We start from the raw sequence: 17,541 nt of genomic DNA, 5'->3' as shown, positions 1-17,541 counted from the left end.
TGCCACCAAGGATTAGGTTGATATGGTCTGAGCATTAGACACTTCATTAGAGGTAATCTGTTTAACAGTGGGCAGTGTATGTAAACTTCACAGCCCATTTGCGGCACCTTTTCCCCCCCATGGCCTTTCTTCAAAGGGCAGCGTGGCTGAGTGACAGCTTGTCTCATCTGCTCCCTTGTCCTGTCATACAATTTAGATGTGGAGAGCTGACATGAGAAGCAACATAGCTGCACATCTCCAACTACCACTCTCCTAGGCACAATGCAATTTGTACAGAAATAAGCCTGTGCAGGATAAAGGTTTCCTTTCATCTGAGCCCATAAAAGAACATATTACATACACTTCACTAATGATCACATTACATTTTTATACACTAAGTAAATCAGAGAGTTGTCCTCTTCATTTTGAGTATTCGCCATTTCCTTAGAACAGTTATCTAAATAATGAACAATGAGATAATCAACGTCTTCCCCTTCTTTTCCCAATTTAAGATTTTTGGAATGGGGGGGCAACTGTATTAAAAGGATGTAATCAAAAGAATTTCCTTTGTTGTTCTATGGTGAACTTCAATTTGTATGACAATTTCACTTTTTGTACCACATTCTAATTTAACCATGAATATGAAAAATTTGAGAAGCTTATTAAATAGCTGGTTAAAAACACATAAGTAAGTTCTGTAATACATACACTAACTTAACTTCACCAAGCAAAATGCTCACTAATCAACCAGACATTAGCAGTTAATTCATTTTTGACAATTAAGTGCAGGTACCATATTAAACAGAAAAACAATACTAACTTTCAGGACTGTTTCATCCTAAGACCAGGACTGGTATCTTATTAGTACATACTGTAGCAGAGGGCTCCCAGGCCTGGTCTACACTTAAAAATTAGATTGACCTCACTATATCACTCAAACTATTAAAAATTTCACGCCCTGAGCACTGTAGTGTCGATGCAGCTAGGTCAATGGAAGAATTCTGTGGCTATTCTTCCATCAACCCAGTTATTGCATCTCAGAGAGATGAATTAACTACATCAATGGAAAAACCCTTCCATCAATATAGGTAGTGTCTACACTAATTGGCACAGCTGCAGCACCATAGTTGTGCCACTGTAACAGCAGTAGCGTAGACTTGATACCAAGAAAGGAAAGTCTAAAGCAAAACAAGGCACTCATAGTGATACTCCCCGGGGGAGGGGGGGGAGGGTGCCTGAAGCCAGACAATAGTGTCCAGAAGTGAGTGATGTTGGCCCTGGCTCCCAGGAGATGTTCAGATTCAATGCATTTCCCAAGGCAGCATAGTTGGCATACATGGTTTATATTTTTAACTTCAAATACATTTATTTTACAGTTTGTTTTAATTTGTTAATTAGCATCACTACTATGTTACAGTAATGTGCTGAATTTCAGATTTAAAGTGTGTATCCAGCTCACAGAAAAAATAACTGGAGTTAACAAGGTGAAAATAATGTCGTTACATGATTTTCTCTAAATATTGCTTCTGGTGAAGTGTTTAAGATTCATAATCAGCAAAGAATAAGACTACCTCAGAACCTCAAACCCAGATGAGACAGCTTCACAGATAGGCTTGATCATCAAGTCTTCCGATTGTCTTAAATCTCAATCTCATCAGTCCCAGAATTAATAAAGCTAGAAGGGACCACCCTAATCAGCTAGTCTGACCTCCGATATAACAGGCCATAGGACTTCTCTGAATTAAACTCCTGCTTGAACTAAAGCATCTTTTAGAAAGTCCCATCCAGTCTTGATTTAAAAATTGCTTGGAGAATGGTGGAGAATCTACCACGACCCTTCGTAAACTGTTCCAATAGTTAACTGCCTTCACTGTAAAAATCTGTGCTTTATTTTGTGTGTCAACTCAACTATAGCCCTATAATACTCCTCCTTTAAAGAGGACAAGAAGAACAATTGCCTATGCAGAACCTGGCTTGGAACAAAATATTGGCTGTACTGTACTGGGAATATATGTCTCTACAATTTATGAAGCTGTATGAAATTATGAACCCTATGTCTCTGTCAGGCTGCAAACTGTGTTTTGAATGTGCAGGCATAGCATTAAAACTGGCATAAGATGAACCAAAGTTAAGAACAAATGTCAGTTTCTTCTATTGGGGAAGATGTCTAGTGGGGTGCTGCAAGAATTAGTATTAGGCCTGATCTTATTTAGCTCCTTATTAATGATGCAGTTGGAGGGATTACTGAGACAGGCAGGGTTGCCAACAACTATGAGGAGAGAAGCATATATAATGATTAAATTTAGGACTGGGGACTCACCCACTGCTGAAAATATCAGTTCGCATAGTTTATAGTAAATCAGAATTTGAATTATTGTGTTTTTGAGGGGAATGTGGAAGATACAAGAACTGCCTGTTACCAAAGAAGGCAGACACAATGGGGTTTTCCCAGAGATATAGGAGCTCATCCTCTCATCCCAACTGACAGATCTGATTCGGCCTCCTATTCAGTCAAGGAGGAGAATCCATCATTGGAACATGAGTCATTATGAGATTTAGAATATACAGAATGCAGTAGTAGTCTGCACTGCCTTAATTAAAAAAATCTTAATTTAAAAAAAAATAAGTTTGTGCACTTGTTTCACCAAGATAGCTGTAAGGAATATGCATAAATTCAAATTATATCTTACACGTATAACTGTTTGGTACTCTAGGGTCTGATGGATAGGGATACAGAACTACAAGAATGCTTTGTTTTTATTTTAGCCTCAAAGCTGCTCCAATGCAGGCACTGCAACAAGGAAAGTACTACTAAAATACAATACTGAGCACAGACATGAAGACCTGGCCAAAAACAAAAAACAACTGAAGTTTTTGACAATATAAGTAAGAACAACCACATGTTGCCATATCACCTTTATTATTCAGGCTAATGCTTCAAACAAACAAACAAACAAACAAACTTACCAGTTATGGTCCTGGTCCTGCAAAGAATTACCCAATTGTTTAACTTTACTATGAGGATTTCTATTGACTGACATGTAACTCCTCATAGTGCATAAAGCAAAGCACCTTTATAAGTTTTTGCAAGATCGGAGCTTAGAGCGTTGTTTTCCAAAGGTTTTTAAATAATGTTATTAACAGAAGCAACATTTTTAGAAGAATGTTAATAAGCAGTATGCCAACTTATCTATTGCCTGATAATCTTACCTTTGTTTTGAGTCATACCATCAATCCAACCGCAAGGATGGTTATATTTCCCTCACATCCCCTGGTCATAGAACTACTGTAACTGTGAAAAGAAAAGGAGTACTTGTGGCACCTTAGAGACTAACAAATTTATTTGAGCATGAGCTTTCATGAGTGATGAAGTGAGCTGTAGCTCACGAAAGCTCATGCTCAAATAAATTTGTTAGTCTCTAAGGTGCCACAAGTACTCCTTTTCTTTTTGCAAATACAGACTAACACGGCTCCTACTCTGAAACCTGTAACTGTGTATCTCCCTTGTCCACTTTCAACAAGGGAAGGCACTAACCCACATAGGATCACCAATGGGAAGTGTAAGAACAGAAGGTTAAAAGGAGCAATCTGAAATAAATCTGGTAACTCTGCTATAATGTGGAAATATATAGTGTTTAGCAGCTTGATACCTCATAGGAAAACAATTACTTTCATTTTTGCCTCTCACCTCCACTCCAACTTTTCCCAGTTGGTGATGCAGCAGGAGGCAAAAAAGAAAGCAGCTTTTTTCTGTGAACTAGAGGGCAGATGGTCATTGAATTTCAAGATAACTAATGAGATATTACATTTCTTTATGGCTTCTTTTTCTCCATGAATGCCTTGAGACAGAAAAATCCAAATTAAACAATCCAATATCCAAAGACACTTGATCTCATAACATTGCATCTGATTTATTAACTACTGATGACTAATTATGTGATTCCCCAAAAGTAACTTGATTAAAATAATCAATTATTACCTTGAATACCATGCTGAACACACTAAATGCAGTAAAAACCTACCCTCTTAGAATGGCATTGTATAATGGAAAAGAAAAAGTATTCAAATACCAACAATAACCTTTTGGAATTTGTTCTGTTTGTTAATTTTAACATGTTCTTCCATTTACTAAATCCATTTATTTCTGTTCTTGAAGACTATTAAAATTAAGTACCTGTGGTTGAAACTGTGGAACAGGAGTCCCTTGCACGCCTTGTGACTGTTCATCCATTGTATCAAACGGGGCTTTTTATGTTCTACAAAAACAATACATGTATATTCATTAAATTGCAATTTAGTTAATGTTTATATTCACTGTACCACTTTCTACTGTGCTTCAATTATAATAATGCAATTAAATTATTTTACTGTGCTTCAGTACACAATGAATTCACGGTTAGAAAATTTTTTTAATTTGTATGCTTGACTTTGCAAGCATTAAAACATTTTAGCCCTTTTTCTGAGAGGGGATTCTCTAGTTTTTGTTTTAAAGGACCACACAAAAAAAAAAAAAAGGAAGAAGAAGAAGAAGAAGAAATTCCATCACCCCAACCGCATAAGTCATCAGCAGAGAGTTTGAATTTGGGACTGTCAGATCCATACCACAAACATCTACGACTTGAACTAAACAAGTGACTTCATTAGACAAAAGCAATAATACCCCATCATTCTCTGTGTGCACCAGCCACTAGAAGTAGACAGGTGGTTGCACAAGTACTTGCTAGACAAAATATCTTGGTTCTGGGACAGGAGTGTGAGAGCGTCTAAAACGGGATAGAGTTAAGACTTCTGGGTGGTATTTGTTGTTTACGTAACATTCACTCATTTCTGAATTTCATGGAAGTTGAGCCATTTTACCACATCTGTAAAATGCAAAGAAGAATGCTTGCCTGCATCCTAAGACAGGGGTATGAGATCTCGATTAATATGAAGAGTCCAAACAGCGCACAATTGTTAACAATGAAGGATAGGAAGGAGTAGATTTTAAAACTCATTGTGTCCTGGTTCACAGCCAAATGAACTCTTACCAAGGCAAAATGGTATTTCATTTAGGGAATGCACCTGAAGCATCTGTTTTGTCTATATGCCTTGTGGAGCTCTCTCTCAGTCCATATTGTCTGGGTATGATATAGAAGGCTCATTAGCACCTGGAAGTATATACAATGCAGTTGGAACATTCATATAATTAAGAGACAGGAGGTGAACGTGTTCTAATGCACATGAATAGAAAGGGATTTTCAGAAGCTTGTAACTTGGCCAAATCTGGAAGGTTTTTCATAGGAACAGCAAAAGTCACTTCTCTTTCACTTCAGAACCGTTCCTTTCCCAAATTTCAAGTTCCTACTACAAACCACGAAGCACTAAAGTTGTTTTGTAAAAACCCATCTAGAGAGTGTTTTAAAATTGGGAAATCTACCTGTTTGTCCCCCCACTAACCTCATTCCGGAAAACAACTCTATCGTTTTTGCTCAAACCTTTAAAAAAAATGCCAACCAAGAGAGAACAAGCATGGAAAATTTCAGTACAAATAGCTTAAGCTAATGCAACAGAAAACAGAGGCTTACAATGGAAAGAGGTAGGCAGTCTTAACCAAAAAGGTATCACTTATAATATACTGCATATATCAGTTTTCTGTAAGATGAGACAGTTGCAGTGAAGTGTTATTTATGTAAGCATACGCCTCGAAGATTTGAAAACACTATACACTTTAATGTTGTAACTTTATCTTTAGACACACAAGCTAATTGTGTGTTTCAAGGTTTTTTTCCCCCCATGAACAAGTTTTACATTGTATGTTGGTCCTTTTATTATCTGGATGTTTTAATAAATTTGACTCGGCCAGAAGAAAGAGCTCTTTGTCTAGAAAGGATAACCTCCAGGCACAGTACAATATAAATAGGAACACAATAATAAATAACTTTAAGTTATTTATCCTTGAATTAAGCTTAATAAATACCAAGAAAATCTTGCTAAGCAAAAACAGTTTTCTTCACCCAACCCACCTACTGACTAAAACAACCTTTGAAACACAGATTATAAGATGTATTGCCTCCAAACTAAAAAATGCATTAAAGAAAACTTGCCAGGAATTTTTTAGACAATTTGAAAAAAAAATAGCGTATTAGGATTAATTCCTCACTTACTAGCATAGAGATAGTGCATTTAAAAAAAAACACACCTCTTTCAATCTCAAATATTACAGAAAAGGTCTAACAAATAGCTAATATTCACAGCTGCGTAATCTTCCTTAAAGGACTGCACATCATGATGATAAGGTTACCAAGAAATTTTTTTAAAAAATTGTCACAATGATAATACAACAGTCGCTTTACAGGATGTAAAAATATCCCAATACACTGCTCTTCTAGAAGTAATTATATATATATATATTTATTAACCTTGTACATATTAATACATTAAAAAATAAACCATAAAGTCAAGCTTGTTCACTAATATATGCATGATAGCATAATATATATAATAATATATGCATTATCCACAACATTTTTTATATATATGTATGCATTAAGCACAAATATTGTAACAATGATATAACAGAAACTGGCCTACACCATAATCCTGTTCATTTATGTTAAGTATACCATAACACCTTGAAGTTGCTGAAGCAAGCATCTGGCATAAGAAGACAGAACAAATGCATCCTGATTTTGACAAGTTCCCTATGTGTTCGGTCTGGTCTACATTACAGACCTATGTCAATATAATTACGTCGCTCGGGAGTGTGAAAAATCCACACGACCTAAACCCCTTGCAGCATATTAAGTGTAGACTTGCCCTTAATACAAGCAAGGGAAGTACCTTCATGGACCAGTACCTGGAATGCTAGAATCCAAAGCAAAGATAAGAACAGAACCACCCAAACAAACAGATGTGTGCGATTTTAGTGATGTGTAAAGAGATGTAGAACTTGTAAAATCATCATATAAATAATATCAGCTGAAATGTGCAACTTTGGGAGCACACCTTCCACACAAGGTGGATGTAACATTGCTGTATGAGATGGTTTATTGGAGTCTGATATCATATAGAACCATTTTCCTGTACTATATTATTATTGGCTTCGAGCAATAAACCAGACACTTGTTATTTGGCCTCTTGACTATATTTCATAACGAACCAAAGTGTGATCAAGAAACTGACTATACAATTTATCAACAAGCTTGAAAATCTGTATCAAGAAGAAACATGCATGAACAAACATAAAGATCAGGATCCATGTAAAAGTAACCAATAATGGATTATAGTTAGCTAGTTATAATTTTCTCTGTTACCATTTTAAAGGCTTAATTCATGTAGCTTTGACATACAGATGAGGAAGTACTTACCTCAAACATTTTAGTTGGAGGGAATAAAAGACTTTTCTACAAATTATTATAAAAATCAGATCACAAATGTACAAGTGTAACTTAAAAACATTCTCCCATTTAAAAAAAGTGGGAACTACCAAAAGGTATGTATTTCTCATTAAATGATCATATATTTTCAAAACAATTTCCCTATGTAAAGTTTGGTTTTCCTTCAGATTAATCAGAAAAGTTCTTTATGCCACTCTAAGTACCAGTTTTATACCATAGCTCTCTTCTGGAAATTTTTAAATTTTCAGTAATCCTTCCTGTCCAGACCATGAACAGAGAGATTAGGTAGGAATACAATTTCCACCTATTAATTCTAAAAGCAGAGGTAAATCCTTTTTAAACTCTCAGGATAGACACTCTTCTTGACGTTCTTTGTATTGAATTTCAGTAACAGTTAGTTAAACACTATGGAGGGGGACATTACCTTGAACTAGAGAAGTATAGCTTCTATGTCTGAAAGAAGTTACCACTGGGCAGAGGGTTGAGAAATAAAATGGAGAGTACAACTTTAACCTGGTAGCAACATCAGCAATTAAATGAACAGGAGTGAGTGAGTGGATGGATAGATACTATGATAATTGCAGGAAAACAGAAACACTAGGGTTACTGGTAACAGTCAAAGCCTAAAATGCCAAGAGCACAATTAAAGGTTGGTTTTGGCCCAACTGTAATCATTTATCAGGAATGACACATTCCTGATCTCATCTTCACTCCTTTATTTGAAGAAGTCAGCCAATATCTTACCAACAGTGGTATCAAACCATACTATTGCCCTGTGGCTGTTCCAAACCAAACGGACTGTTGGGACTCAATCTCTTTTCTCTTTATCCTCAGCATTTCTGTGCAACTAGTGCACAGTTTTGGAATGCTGGCTGCACTTAATGCAGAGATTAATGAGATCTGAAGGTAGTTCTAAACAGTACTTTCAGGGGGGTGAAACTAATCCTTAAAACAAGAAGAACCAAACAAAGATGTAGAGTAAAGACGACGCAGGGGGAAAAACAGCTAGAGGAATTGCTCAATCTGTTAATGAGAGTCTTTACTAATCATCTGCAAAATTTCATGATAGCCTTGGCCCCCTGCCAGGAGAAGACACTGAAAAATTATTAAGATTTCTAAAAATATTAGAATGAATATGGTGATAAAACTGGAAAATTGCTGGCAGCTGCTGTTTGTTCCAAAACACTTGGCAGTCAGACCCTGTTATTTAAAAAGCCTGACAAGGCCAATACTGGCAATTCTTTGCAGGATATGTAACATCTTTCATTTGTATTTTGCAGTGGGTTCGACGAGTCACAGTACAGTGGTAGCTTCCATTGAAAAATTAGATTTTTGTATGTTTAATCACTAAAGAACACTGAAATACCCTGATTAAGTCCATCAACGTCTTTAACACCATAGTTGTCTTGCAATCAGACAAATCCCAGAGATAACCCAAGTCACAGATTGTGTTTTAAGAATCTATATTTTCAGTTAGTTCTTTATTTTAACAGTCCTTTAACCACTGTAATAGATCCTGGAATTTCTTTAAAAACGTGACAGATGGCAATTACAACATCATTTACAAAAACAGAACCTTTAATAACCTGTTATTGGTACTATTCCAATCATTTTCTCTAACAGTGACATCAAAACTTTCCCTCACTTTGCTCTAGCTACCTTTCTGTTTAGTTTTCTTTACCAATTTGGCTTTAGTGACTGGATTTGATTATTATATAAATCAAAGAATAAATTAGGATTTTATTTTCCAGATCTGCTTTAAACAATAGGCACTAAAACTGGGCTGCCCTTTGTTAGCACACCGTTCCTATAGAGCTCATAGCTCAACGTTACAAGGCACATCTCAAAATCTCATTACATTCAGAAAATATCTTTTACAATCACCACTCTTACTACTATAATAGAACTTTAAACAGATAAATGTAGAGGAATATAACCACATAGTTATGCTCTTAAGAATTTTACTGAAGTGCAGGCTCAAAACTCCTGCCTTGATTCATAAACTCTGTTGTTTCCATGGAACAAAGCATTAATACATGGTGGGTACTTATTTGATTAAATACAATTATATTTTGCAGCCAGTTCCACTGACTCTGAAACAAGACTATTTGGAAATGTTGAAGAAACAGAACTACTGCAGTTTTCCTTCTCGGATGCAAAATAATCAAGAATTTTATTTCTGAGTCTGTCACGGATTACCTTTGTGATCTTAGGTAAGTTATTCAACTTCTCCATGCCTGAATTTCCCTGTACTAGGGCCTCAATTTATTTTATAAACCGAAAAACAACCACTGTAGATACTGAAATTCTTTTTACATATACAAAGCTACAATACTTACATACTAAGTGATCTTATGACTCAAAAAATACTTCAGTTCATTCATCTCACTCTTAAAAAATTAAGAGACTAAGAGATGGCGTGCAGAGCAGAAAGGGTTTGTAACACATGGCACCATACTTCTTTCGAGCTGCTTAGAATACTTCAAACATTTTTTCCAAAATATCTGATCTTATCTCTTTATAAAAGTCATGTTGCAAAAATTGCGAATCAGAATGAAGAGCAGCCATAGAAAGCACAGACTTCAAGGTTGCTTTATACTGAAGCATTGCATGGGAGTGACAAATACAGGTATGTCCTCACTGACGAGTTAGCTCAGGCTCTTACCTGGATGGCGTTTTACCTCTTTCCTAAGTTTGACCATCAAACTTAATATTTGTATGGCTCTGGCTGAACTACAGTAGTTTGATTTTATATTTCCCCCCCTGAGGATAATATTTCCTGAGCTTGTTTTTGTTATAGGTAAAGGCCTCCTTCTATTGCTTTTTATGTCTGTACACCTTACATATTATCTGGATATCTGATCCAGCTCTGGCAGGTTACCATTCTCCACTGTCTTGGTTTCCCTTTGGAAAACAATATTTTTGGCAGAGGTTGAAATGGGATGGTTCTCGGGGGCTCAGTAAGACAGTACTTTCTCCTGGATCTGTATCATGTTCCTGAATCCAAGCTTCAATTTAAAAGAACTTGCCTCTAGCCCTTGTGATTACTAAGAAATCATTCAAAATTTGAAACAGATGTGACAGTCATTGTGATGTCTGCAACAACCTGAAACGTATGAGCTGACTCCATCCATCTCAATGTGGCGGTATTTCTGAAACCTAATGATGGTGATGTAAAAGGTCAACGTTGCTAACTACTTTACTTTTACAGAGCATAAAAAAATACTGATCATATGATCATATAAACTCTGCAGAACCTACTATTTACAGCATCTCATTTTGGTGCCATTCGTGGGCAGAGTTTGGAGAGTATCACTACTTCTTCTCCCCTACACCTGTCCCTTGATTTCAGGTTACCACACTACAGACCATAGTAGTATGGCATATATTCTACTTAATGTGATAACCTGACATTTACAATATCTAAACACTGTATTTCACTATATTTCACATTCTAGTATGCAAGAAGCCTCTGAGAAAGAATTAAATAGTATGTGAAGAATCCTTATTAATATTACTGACTCAAACCACCATATGAGAATGCTTATAAATCTTCCTGCCCTTTTCAAAGACTTGTCTTTTATGGCACAGCCAAGCAAGGATAGACTAGAAGATAGCATGAAAACAGCGTATGTTTGGTATTCATAACTTTTTAAGGCCAGCAGGGATCATTATGATCATCTGGTCTGACCACCGAGTATACAGGACATGCAGACTAAGAACAGTCACACCAAAACTAAAAATCCAGTATTATGACCGAAATGCAGTAAACCATCAACAAAGACTATCTTGTATGCAAGTAATCAATGTACTTTCCTTTTTTCTGACAGGCTTTGCCTGTGAACAGACAGCTGCTTTCACAGACAGTCTCCTGCACACATCAGTAGCATTCTGTTCGTGTTGTGGTTCAGAGACTAACTCCTTCTCCCTTTAATCACAGAGAGAACATGCTATGTATTATAAAACCCAGAGAGTAGGAACTCAGATTCTATTTTCCTGAAATGTTCTGGGTAACTAACATGTTGTGCAACAATGCAAAATGAACATTAATGTGTATTCTTAAGGCCTCCTCACAAAAAAACCAAACAAGTTTCTTTATTATTTTCAACTATTTTGCCCACATAAATATTAGTACAGTTTTGCAGACTTTGCCATCAATACATTGTTTATATTATTTTTGTTTTGTTTGTTTTTTACCCTCTGTAATATGCAAACACCACAAATCCTGCTTAACCTTATTACAGTCTGGGGGGGGGGGGGGGGGAGACAAAAAACAAGGAAGATGTGAGGAAGGCCCTTCTGCAACCTTTGTGGAGTACACCACTGACATGCATGATCTTGGGCAAGTAATTTAACCTATCTGTGCCTCAGTTTCTCCATCTATAAGGAAGAAACCCACACACCTGTGAAGCACAGTTCTGTTCCATGATGCCTTTCTCCTTGGCAGTACAGTGAGGAAGAGAGTTAGGGGCATGGCAAGGGTAATGAAAACCCATAGGCTTAAATCTCCTCACACAGGAGGTGTCCAGCAACACTCTACCTGCTACTTTACCTGCTGTTACTTAAAATGCGCAGGCTGTAGAAGAGGCAACAAGGCAGCTACTCATCTACTCTGCCCTGGATTTTAAGGAGGTAGGAAGGTGACGATTCATTCCCACAGCCAATTCCCTTCCATTGTTTAGCCAACAACAACTAAGACCAAAAATCATCTTTTCAGTACAGACTACTGTACCATCAGATGTAGTTAATCCACATAGATAATATTTACTCTGAGTATATGTACTATTTGGAGTTACCAGCTGTAAATCAAGGCTGTAGCAAAAGCAATCATGTGCAGATACACCAGGGTGGATAACATGATAGAGACATGAGTACAGCACAAAACATTGGCATACAAATTGGTCATTAAAACCTCTCTCTACCCTTGGGACTCGTATTCCAGGCTTGTTAAGTGGTTCTAGAATACCTTCCCTCGACCTTAGATGGTTTCACTTACTCAAATGGAACACTACAAAAGTTAAGCACAGATGGCAAAAATTTTAAATGTGACAACAAAGAGAAGAAATCCCTTGTTGTATATTACAAATGATTACTGAATGAATATTGTAGGAAAAAACTCAAGAGTACAGTGTCTCATATGTTCTTATTTTACTATCTGATAAACATTATCTTTTACAAGTGTAAAAAATATACATTTTTAATATTAATTTTCAAATTTTTTCAATAATTCAATAGAAAATACACTGCATAGTGAAGATAATGTAGCAGAAACAATTACAGATACAGAGTATTAGGGGTCAGAAAACCAAACAGATTGAAACATGTCAAAAATTACAGTAATACATGCAGAATTTTCATATTTTATCCCAAATCAGTTTTAGTATTCTGATTTTAATAAGTGAGTTACAGAAACAAACCCAGCTAAAACAACGCTATCAAAATGAAATCAATTGCATAAGTGAATTAAAAAAGTAGTTTCGGTTACTGCATCTACCCATGTGGTTTTATCATAACATATGCCCTTTTTTCTAAAAATTATTTTCCCAACTCCATTGCTGTGAGAAAGACCCATACAAACAGTGGAAATTCTCAGACTACAGGGGAATCGAATAAAGATGGGAGAACAAATTTTAGTCTAATTTTTGTAACTACAATAACTACCTGTTTGTTTCTTCATAAAAATAGTAGGGCTGTCAAGTGATTAAAAAAATTAATCACAATTAATCGCACTGTTAAACAATAATAAAAAAAATTAAATAAATGGTATTCTGTTTTCTACATTTTCAAATATATTGATTTCAATTACAACACAGAATACAAAGTGTACAGTGCTCATTTTATATTTATTTTTATTACAACTTAATACAAATACTGCAGTGCAATCTCTTTATAATGAAAGTTGAACTTACAAATGTAGAATTATGTACAAAAAATAACTGCATTCAAAAATAAAACAATGTAAAACTTTAGAACCTACAAGTCCACTCAGTGCTACTTCAGCCAATCGCTCAGACAAACAAGTTTGGTTACAATTTGCAGGCGATAATGCTGCCCACATCTTGTTTACAATGTCATCTGAAAGTGAGAACAGGCTTTCGCACTGCACTGTTGTAGACGGCATCACAAGGTATTTACGTACCAGATGCGCTAAAGATTCATATGTCTCTTCATGCTTCAGCCACCACTCCAGGGGACATGTGTCCATGCTCATGATGGGTTCTGCTCGATAACAATCCAAAGCAGAGTGGACTGAAGCATGTTCATTTTAATCGTCTGAGTCAGATGCCACCAGCAGAAGGCTGATTTTCTTTTTTGGTGGTTCGGGTTCTGTAGTTTCCGCGCTGGAGTGTTGGCTCTCTTAAGACATCTGAAAGCATTCTCTACATCACGTGCCTCTCAGATTTTGGAAGGCACTTCAGATTCTTAAACCTTGGGTCAAGTGCTGTAGCTGTCTTTAGAAATTTCACATTGGTACCTTCTTTGCATTTTCTCAAATCTGCTCTGAAAGTGTTCATAAAACGAACATGTACTGGGTCATTATCCAAGACTGCTATAACATGAAATACATGGCAGAACGTGGGTAAAACAGAACAGGAGACATTGAACTCCTTGGGGGAGAATTGTGTCACAAATGTAATTAGCCCATTATCTTTCTAACGAGCATCATCAATATGGAAGCATATCCTCTGGAATGGTGGCTGAAGCATGAAGGGGTATATGAATATTTAGCATATCGGGCACGTAAATACCTTGCAAAGCTGGCTACAAAAGTGCCATGCAAAAAGCCTGTTCTCACTTTCAGGTGACATTGTAAATAAGAAGCAGTCAGCAGTATCTCCCATAAATATAAACAAACTTGCCTGTCTTAGCAATTCGCTGAACAACAAGTAGGACTGAGTGGACTTGTAGGCTCTAAAGTTTTACACTGTTTTGTTTTTGAGTGCAGTGATGTAACAACAACAAAAATCTACATCTTTAAGTTACACTTTCATGATAAAGAGATTACACCAAAGTACTTGTATGAGGTGAATTGAAAAATAGTATTTCTTTTATTTTTATAGTGAAAATATTTGCAATCAAAATATAAAGTGAGCACTGTACACATTTTATTCTGTGTTGTAACAGAAATCAATATATTTGAAAATGTAGAAAAACATCCAAAAATATTTAATAAATTTTAATTAGTATTCTATCCTTTAGCAGTGCGATTAATCGCGATTTTTTCAATCGCAGTTAATTTTTTTCAGTTAATCAAGAGTTAACTGTGATTAATTGCCAGACCTAAAAACCAGTATTTTTTTTAAAGTAAATTAAAAAGAATGAGATTCTTTTCAATTGATGGCATCCTGTAAACCACCGATATGTATGTTTAAAATGATGATTTATGGAAATTGTATTCCATAAGCATCAATAAAAAACTAGGGAACAGGGTATACTAGTCCTCTGAAGTTCCAGGGGAGAATCTTTCTAGGCCAACAGAACCTAACCAGGAGCTTATGCCTTGGGACCTACCTCTATTGCAGGGGATTGGCCAGGACTAATAAGGGCTATGCACGCAAATTGGTTTGTTTAGCTAGTTTCCCCATCAGCTAAAGAACTATACAACCTACTGACCTTACCTGGCTACTCAGAGTCAAGAGGAAGAATGTTTTTTGTATAATTTCTTTTCTTATAATTGCTGTTTGGTGGATGGGAGGGTTTTCTCTTGGGTTTGCTTTATTCTGTTATAAGACTAAAATACACTACACCCCAGGAAGAGTGCAACACTTTTTTTTTTTTTTTTTTTTTAAGAGAGTACAGTATTGCTTTTGCAGAGAAGGTGGTGAGGGCTGCTTGGCTGTATTCTCTCACAAAATGCTGCTCTTTTCCCCTCATTTTCTCTACCCCACCTCTATCTGATTTGGAAGGGGATATGCTAAATTACTATTTTAGAGTAATGCTGCATCTCGGTCAGAAAAAATGCCAAGTGCCCAAAAGATGAGTTTTGTACTGATTGTGAGGATATGAAGGAATTGGTCCTTGCTACTGAAAGAGTTCAATCTCATAGCACTCCTCATGTGGTCCAATATTTGTGTCAAAATTATGGTTTTGCTTGGCATACCAAAACAGAAGCATCAATGAGACTTGGCACCTGGGACAATTCAAGTCCTTGACCTTTACAATAGTAAGCTTGTTTTATATATAGAGACAGTGCAATACATGACTGATAGAATATTTAATATTGATTTAATATTGATTTATTTAGATTCAAGAATGATAATTAATACTATTCCTGAAATAAGCTTTCAAGCTTTAATTTAAAGGTGAACGGGAGCAAAAAACAAAAAAAAAACATGATAAAATAAAAACATTAATTAGCTACTTTAGTTTATAAACTGCAATGTAATTTATCAAAGGAAAAAAAGTAATACAAGACAAACGTATGCATATATCTTCAACCATCAATATGGTAGTCTTCCTCCCATGCTTTACCATCACAGGACACATTGGTTTTATGGAAAATAGGCACTGGATGAAGCAAGGGGGAAGACAGCTAGACCACCAGCAACACAAGCTTCACATGTACCAAAGGTGACCAATTAAAAATTCTTATACTCTGATCATGCAAAAGGCAAAGAAAAAAAAGTTTCCTTGCCTCTACAGTAGGATCTGCAAAAAATCAAACAAATGAGGGGCCTCTTTCATGTGGTGTTTGGCCCACACTAATTAGGCTATCTCCACTCAACAGTTGACTTGGGTCTCTTCTCTTGCAATCATTTCTTGTTATTGTGCAGATAAAATTGCTTGAATTCAGACAAGCTATATGACTCAATGATGCCTGAGAAAAAGGGAAAAGGAACAAATGTTAAGTCTTCTATTTGATCTGTGGTCACTAGTATCCCAGAAGTTTTGGAAGAACGTTGGTTCGCTTCCTACACTTTGGACCAGGTCTTTCCTGGCTGGCAAAGTAATGGGTCCATTGCCGATGAAGAGAGTAAACGCCTCCTGCTAAGGAAAAGAGTGAGAAGGAAGTGTCCCCTCCATCCAGGAAACCATCTGTAGATACTGACTTTTTGGTCAATTATTGGTCCATTCCAGATCTTCCATTCTGAAATAAGATTACTGAGAAATTTGCAGTAAAATAACTCTCAATCTCTAGATTCCTGGGACTTCCTTGATCAGCAACCTAGGTATGGTACAGCAACTGCACTTGTTTTACTGACTGATCTTCCTGATGATCAGAAATCCTAGAAATCTGTTTGCTAAGGAAAAGCACAGAATTTGTGTTTTAAAAGAGAATCTTTAGTTTTTACATTTTGTGAAAAAATAAAAACATATACAGTAGAACCCCATTTATCCAAGCCTCCATTATCCTGCTCTCTGAATTAACAGAAACACCAGCTGCCCAGGGCTGACAGCATGAGCCCCTGCCACCAGAGTCTGACAGCCCAAACCCAGACTCTGTCAGCCCCAGGAGGCTGGTGGTTTGGTTAGTATGGAGACCCATATAATGGAGACTCAGATCAATGGGCTCTACAGTATATCAATAAAACACTGGGGGAATTCTGTGCCACTGCACATGCGCAGAATTCATATCCGCTGCAGATTTCTTTGCTTCCATGCAAAAAAAACGACTCTCTGATAGGGAAGCAAAGGGAAACTGCAAGAGCAGTCACACGCTACTCCCTAGTTGTGCAGGTACATTGTTTCAGGCACCCAAAGCAGCCAGCAGAAAGGTAAATCACTGCAGGCCTGGGGACACCCCAGCAAGTGGCTCTTACCCTGAGCCTGGATCAGGAGTGGCTGGGGCTGTGCCAGACCCACCCCCAGAAACCTCCCCCAGCTGCAGGAAGCTCAGCATGCTTTCCTGCTTTTCGCCCCCATTGCTCCTCAGCTCCGGGGAAAGGGTCACTGTAAGGGGAGCCACTCCCCCATCCGCCCAACCCCGTGCACCCAGACCTCCCATACCCAGACACCCCGGCAAGCCTCACCCCGTACACCCAGAACCCCCCTAGATTTCCATATCTGAATCCCACGCCACTGAACCTTAACCCCTGCATCTGGAGCCCCCTACCCCCACAGCCCCTTCCTCAGGACCCCCACCCATACACTTGGACCACCTCCCACTGAGCTCCCTGCACTCAAACTCCCACCCAGATGAGCCCTACCCCCCTGCACCACCCTGAGCCCCCACATTCAGACCCCC

At 37.2% G+C, this 17,541-nt stretch overlaps 1 protein-coding gene across 6 annotated transcripts in view; it reads right to left on the bottom strand.

The window, feature by feature from the left end:
* The window catches only part of NEK7 (NIMA related kinase 7), a 131,592-nt gene that overhangs the window by 92,608 nt on the left and 21,443 nt on the right, over nucleotides 1-17,541 (bottom strand). For 5 of the 6 annotated variants that reach the window (XM_084638031.1, XM_084638032.1, XM_084638027.1 and 2 more), the window contains exon 2: nucleotides 4,154-4,235. In XM_084638031.1, coding sequence (XP_084494157.1) covers nucleotides 4,154-4,210 — 57 coding nt within the window. In that variant the 5' untranslated portion in view covers nucleotides 4,211-4,235. Of the gene's footprint in view, nucleotides 1-4,153; nucleotides 4,236-5,006; nucleotides 5,127-17,541 lie in introns of all 6 variants that reach the window. The other variant, XM_084638029.1, reaches the window with a different exon arrangement.

This window comes from Lepidochelys olivacea (genome assembly GCF_965140295.1).
Source record: "Lepidochelys olivacea isolate rLepOli2 genome assembly, chromosome: 8".
In the NCBI taxonomy this organism is placed as follows: Eukaryota; Metazoa; Chordata; order Testudines; family Cheloniidae; genus Lepidochelys; species Lepidochelys olivacea.
Note: the sequence above shows the minus strand (reverse complement) of the source record. Positions and strands in the feature narration are given on the sequence as shown.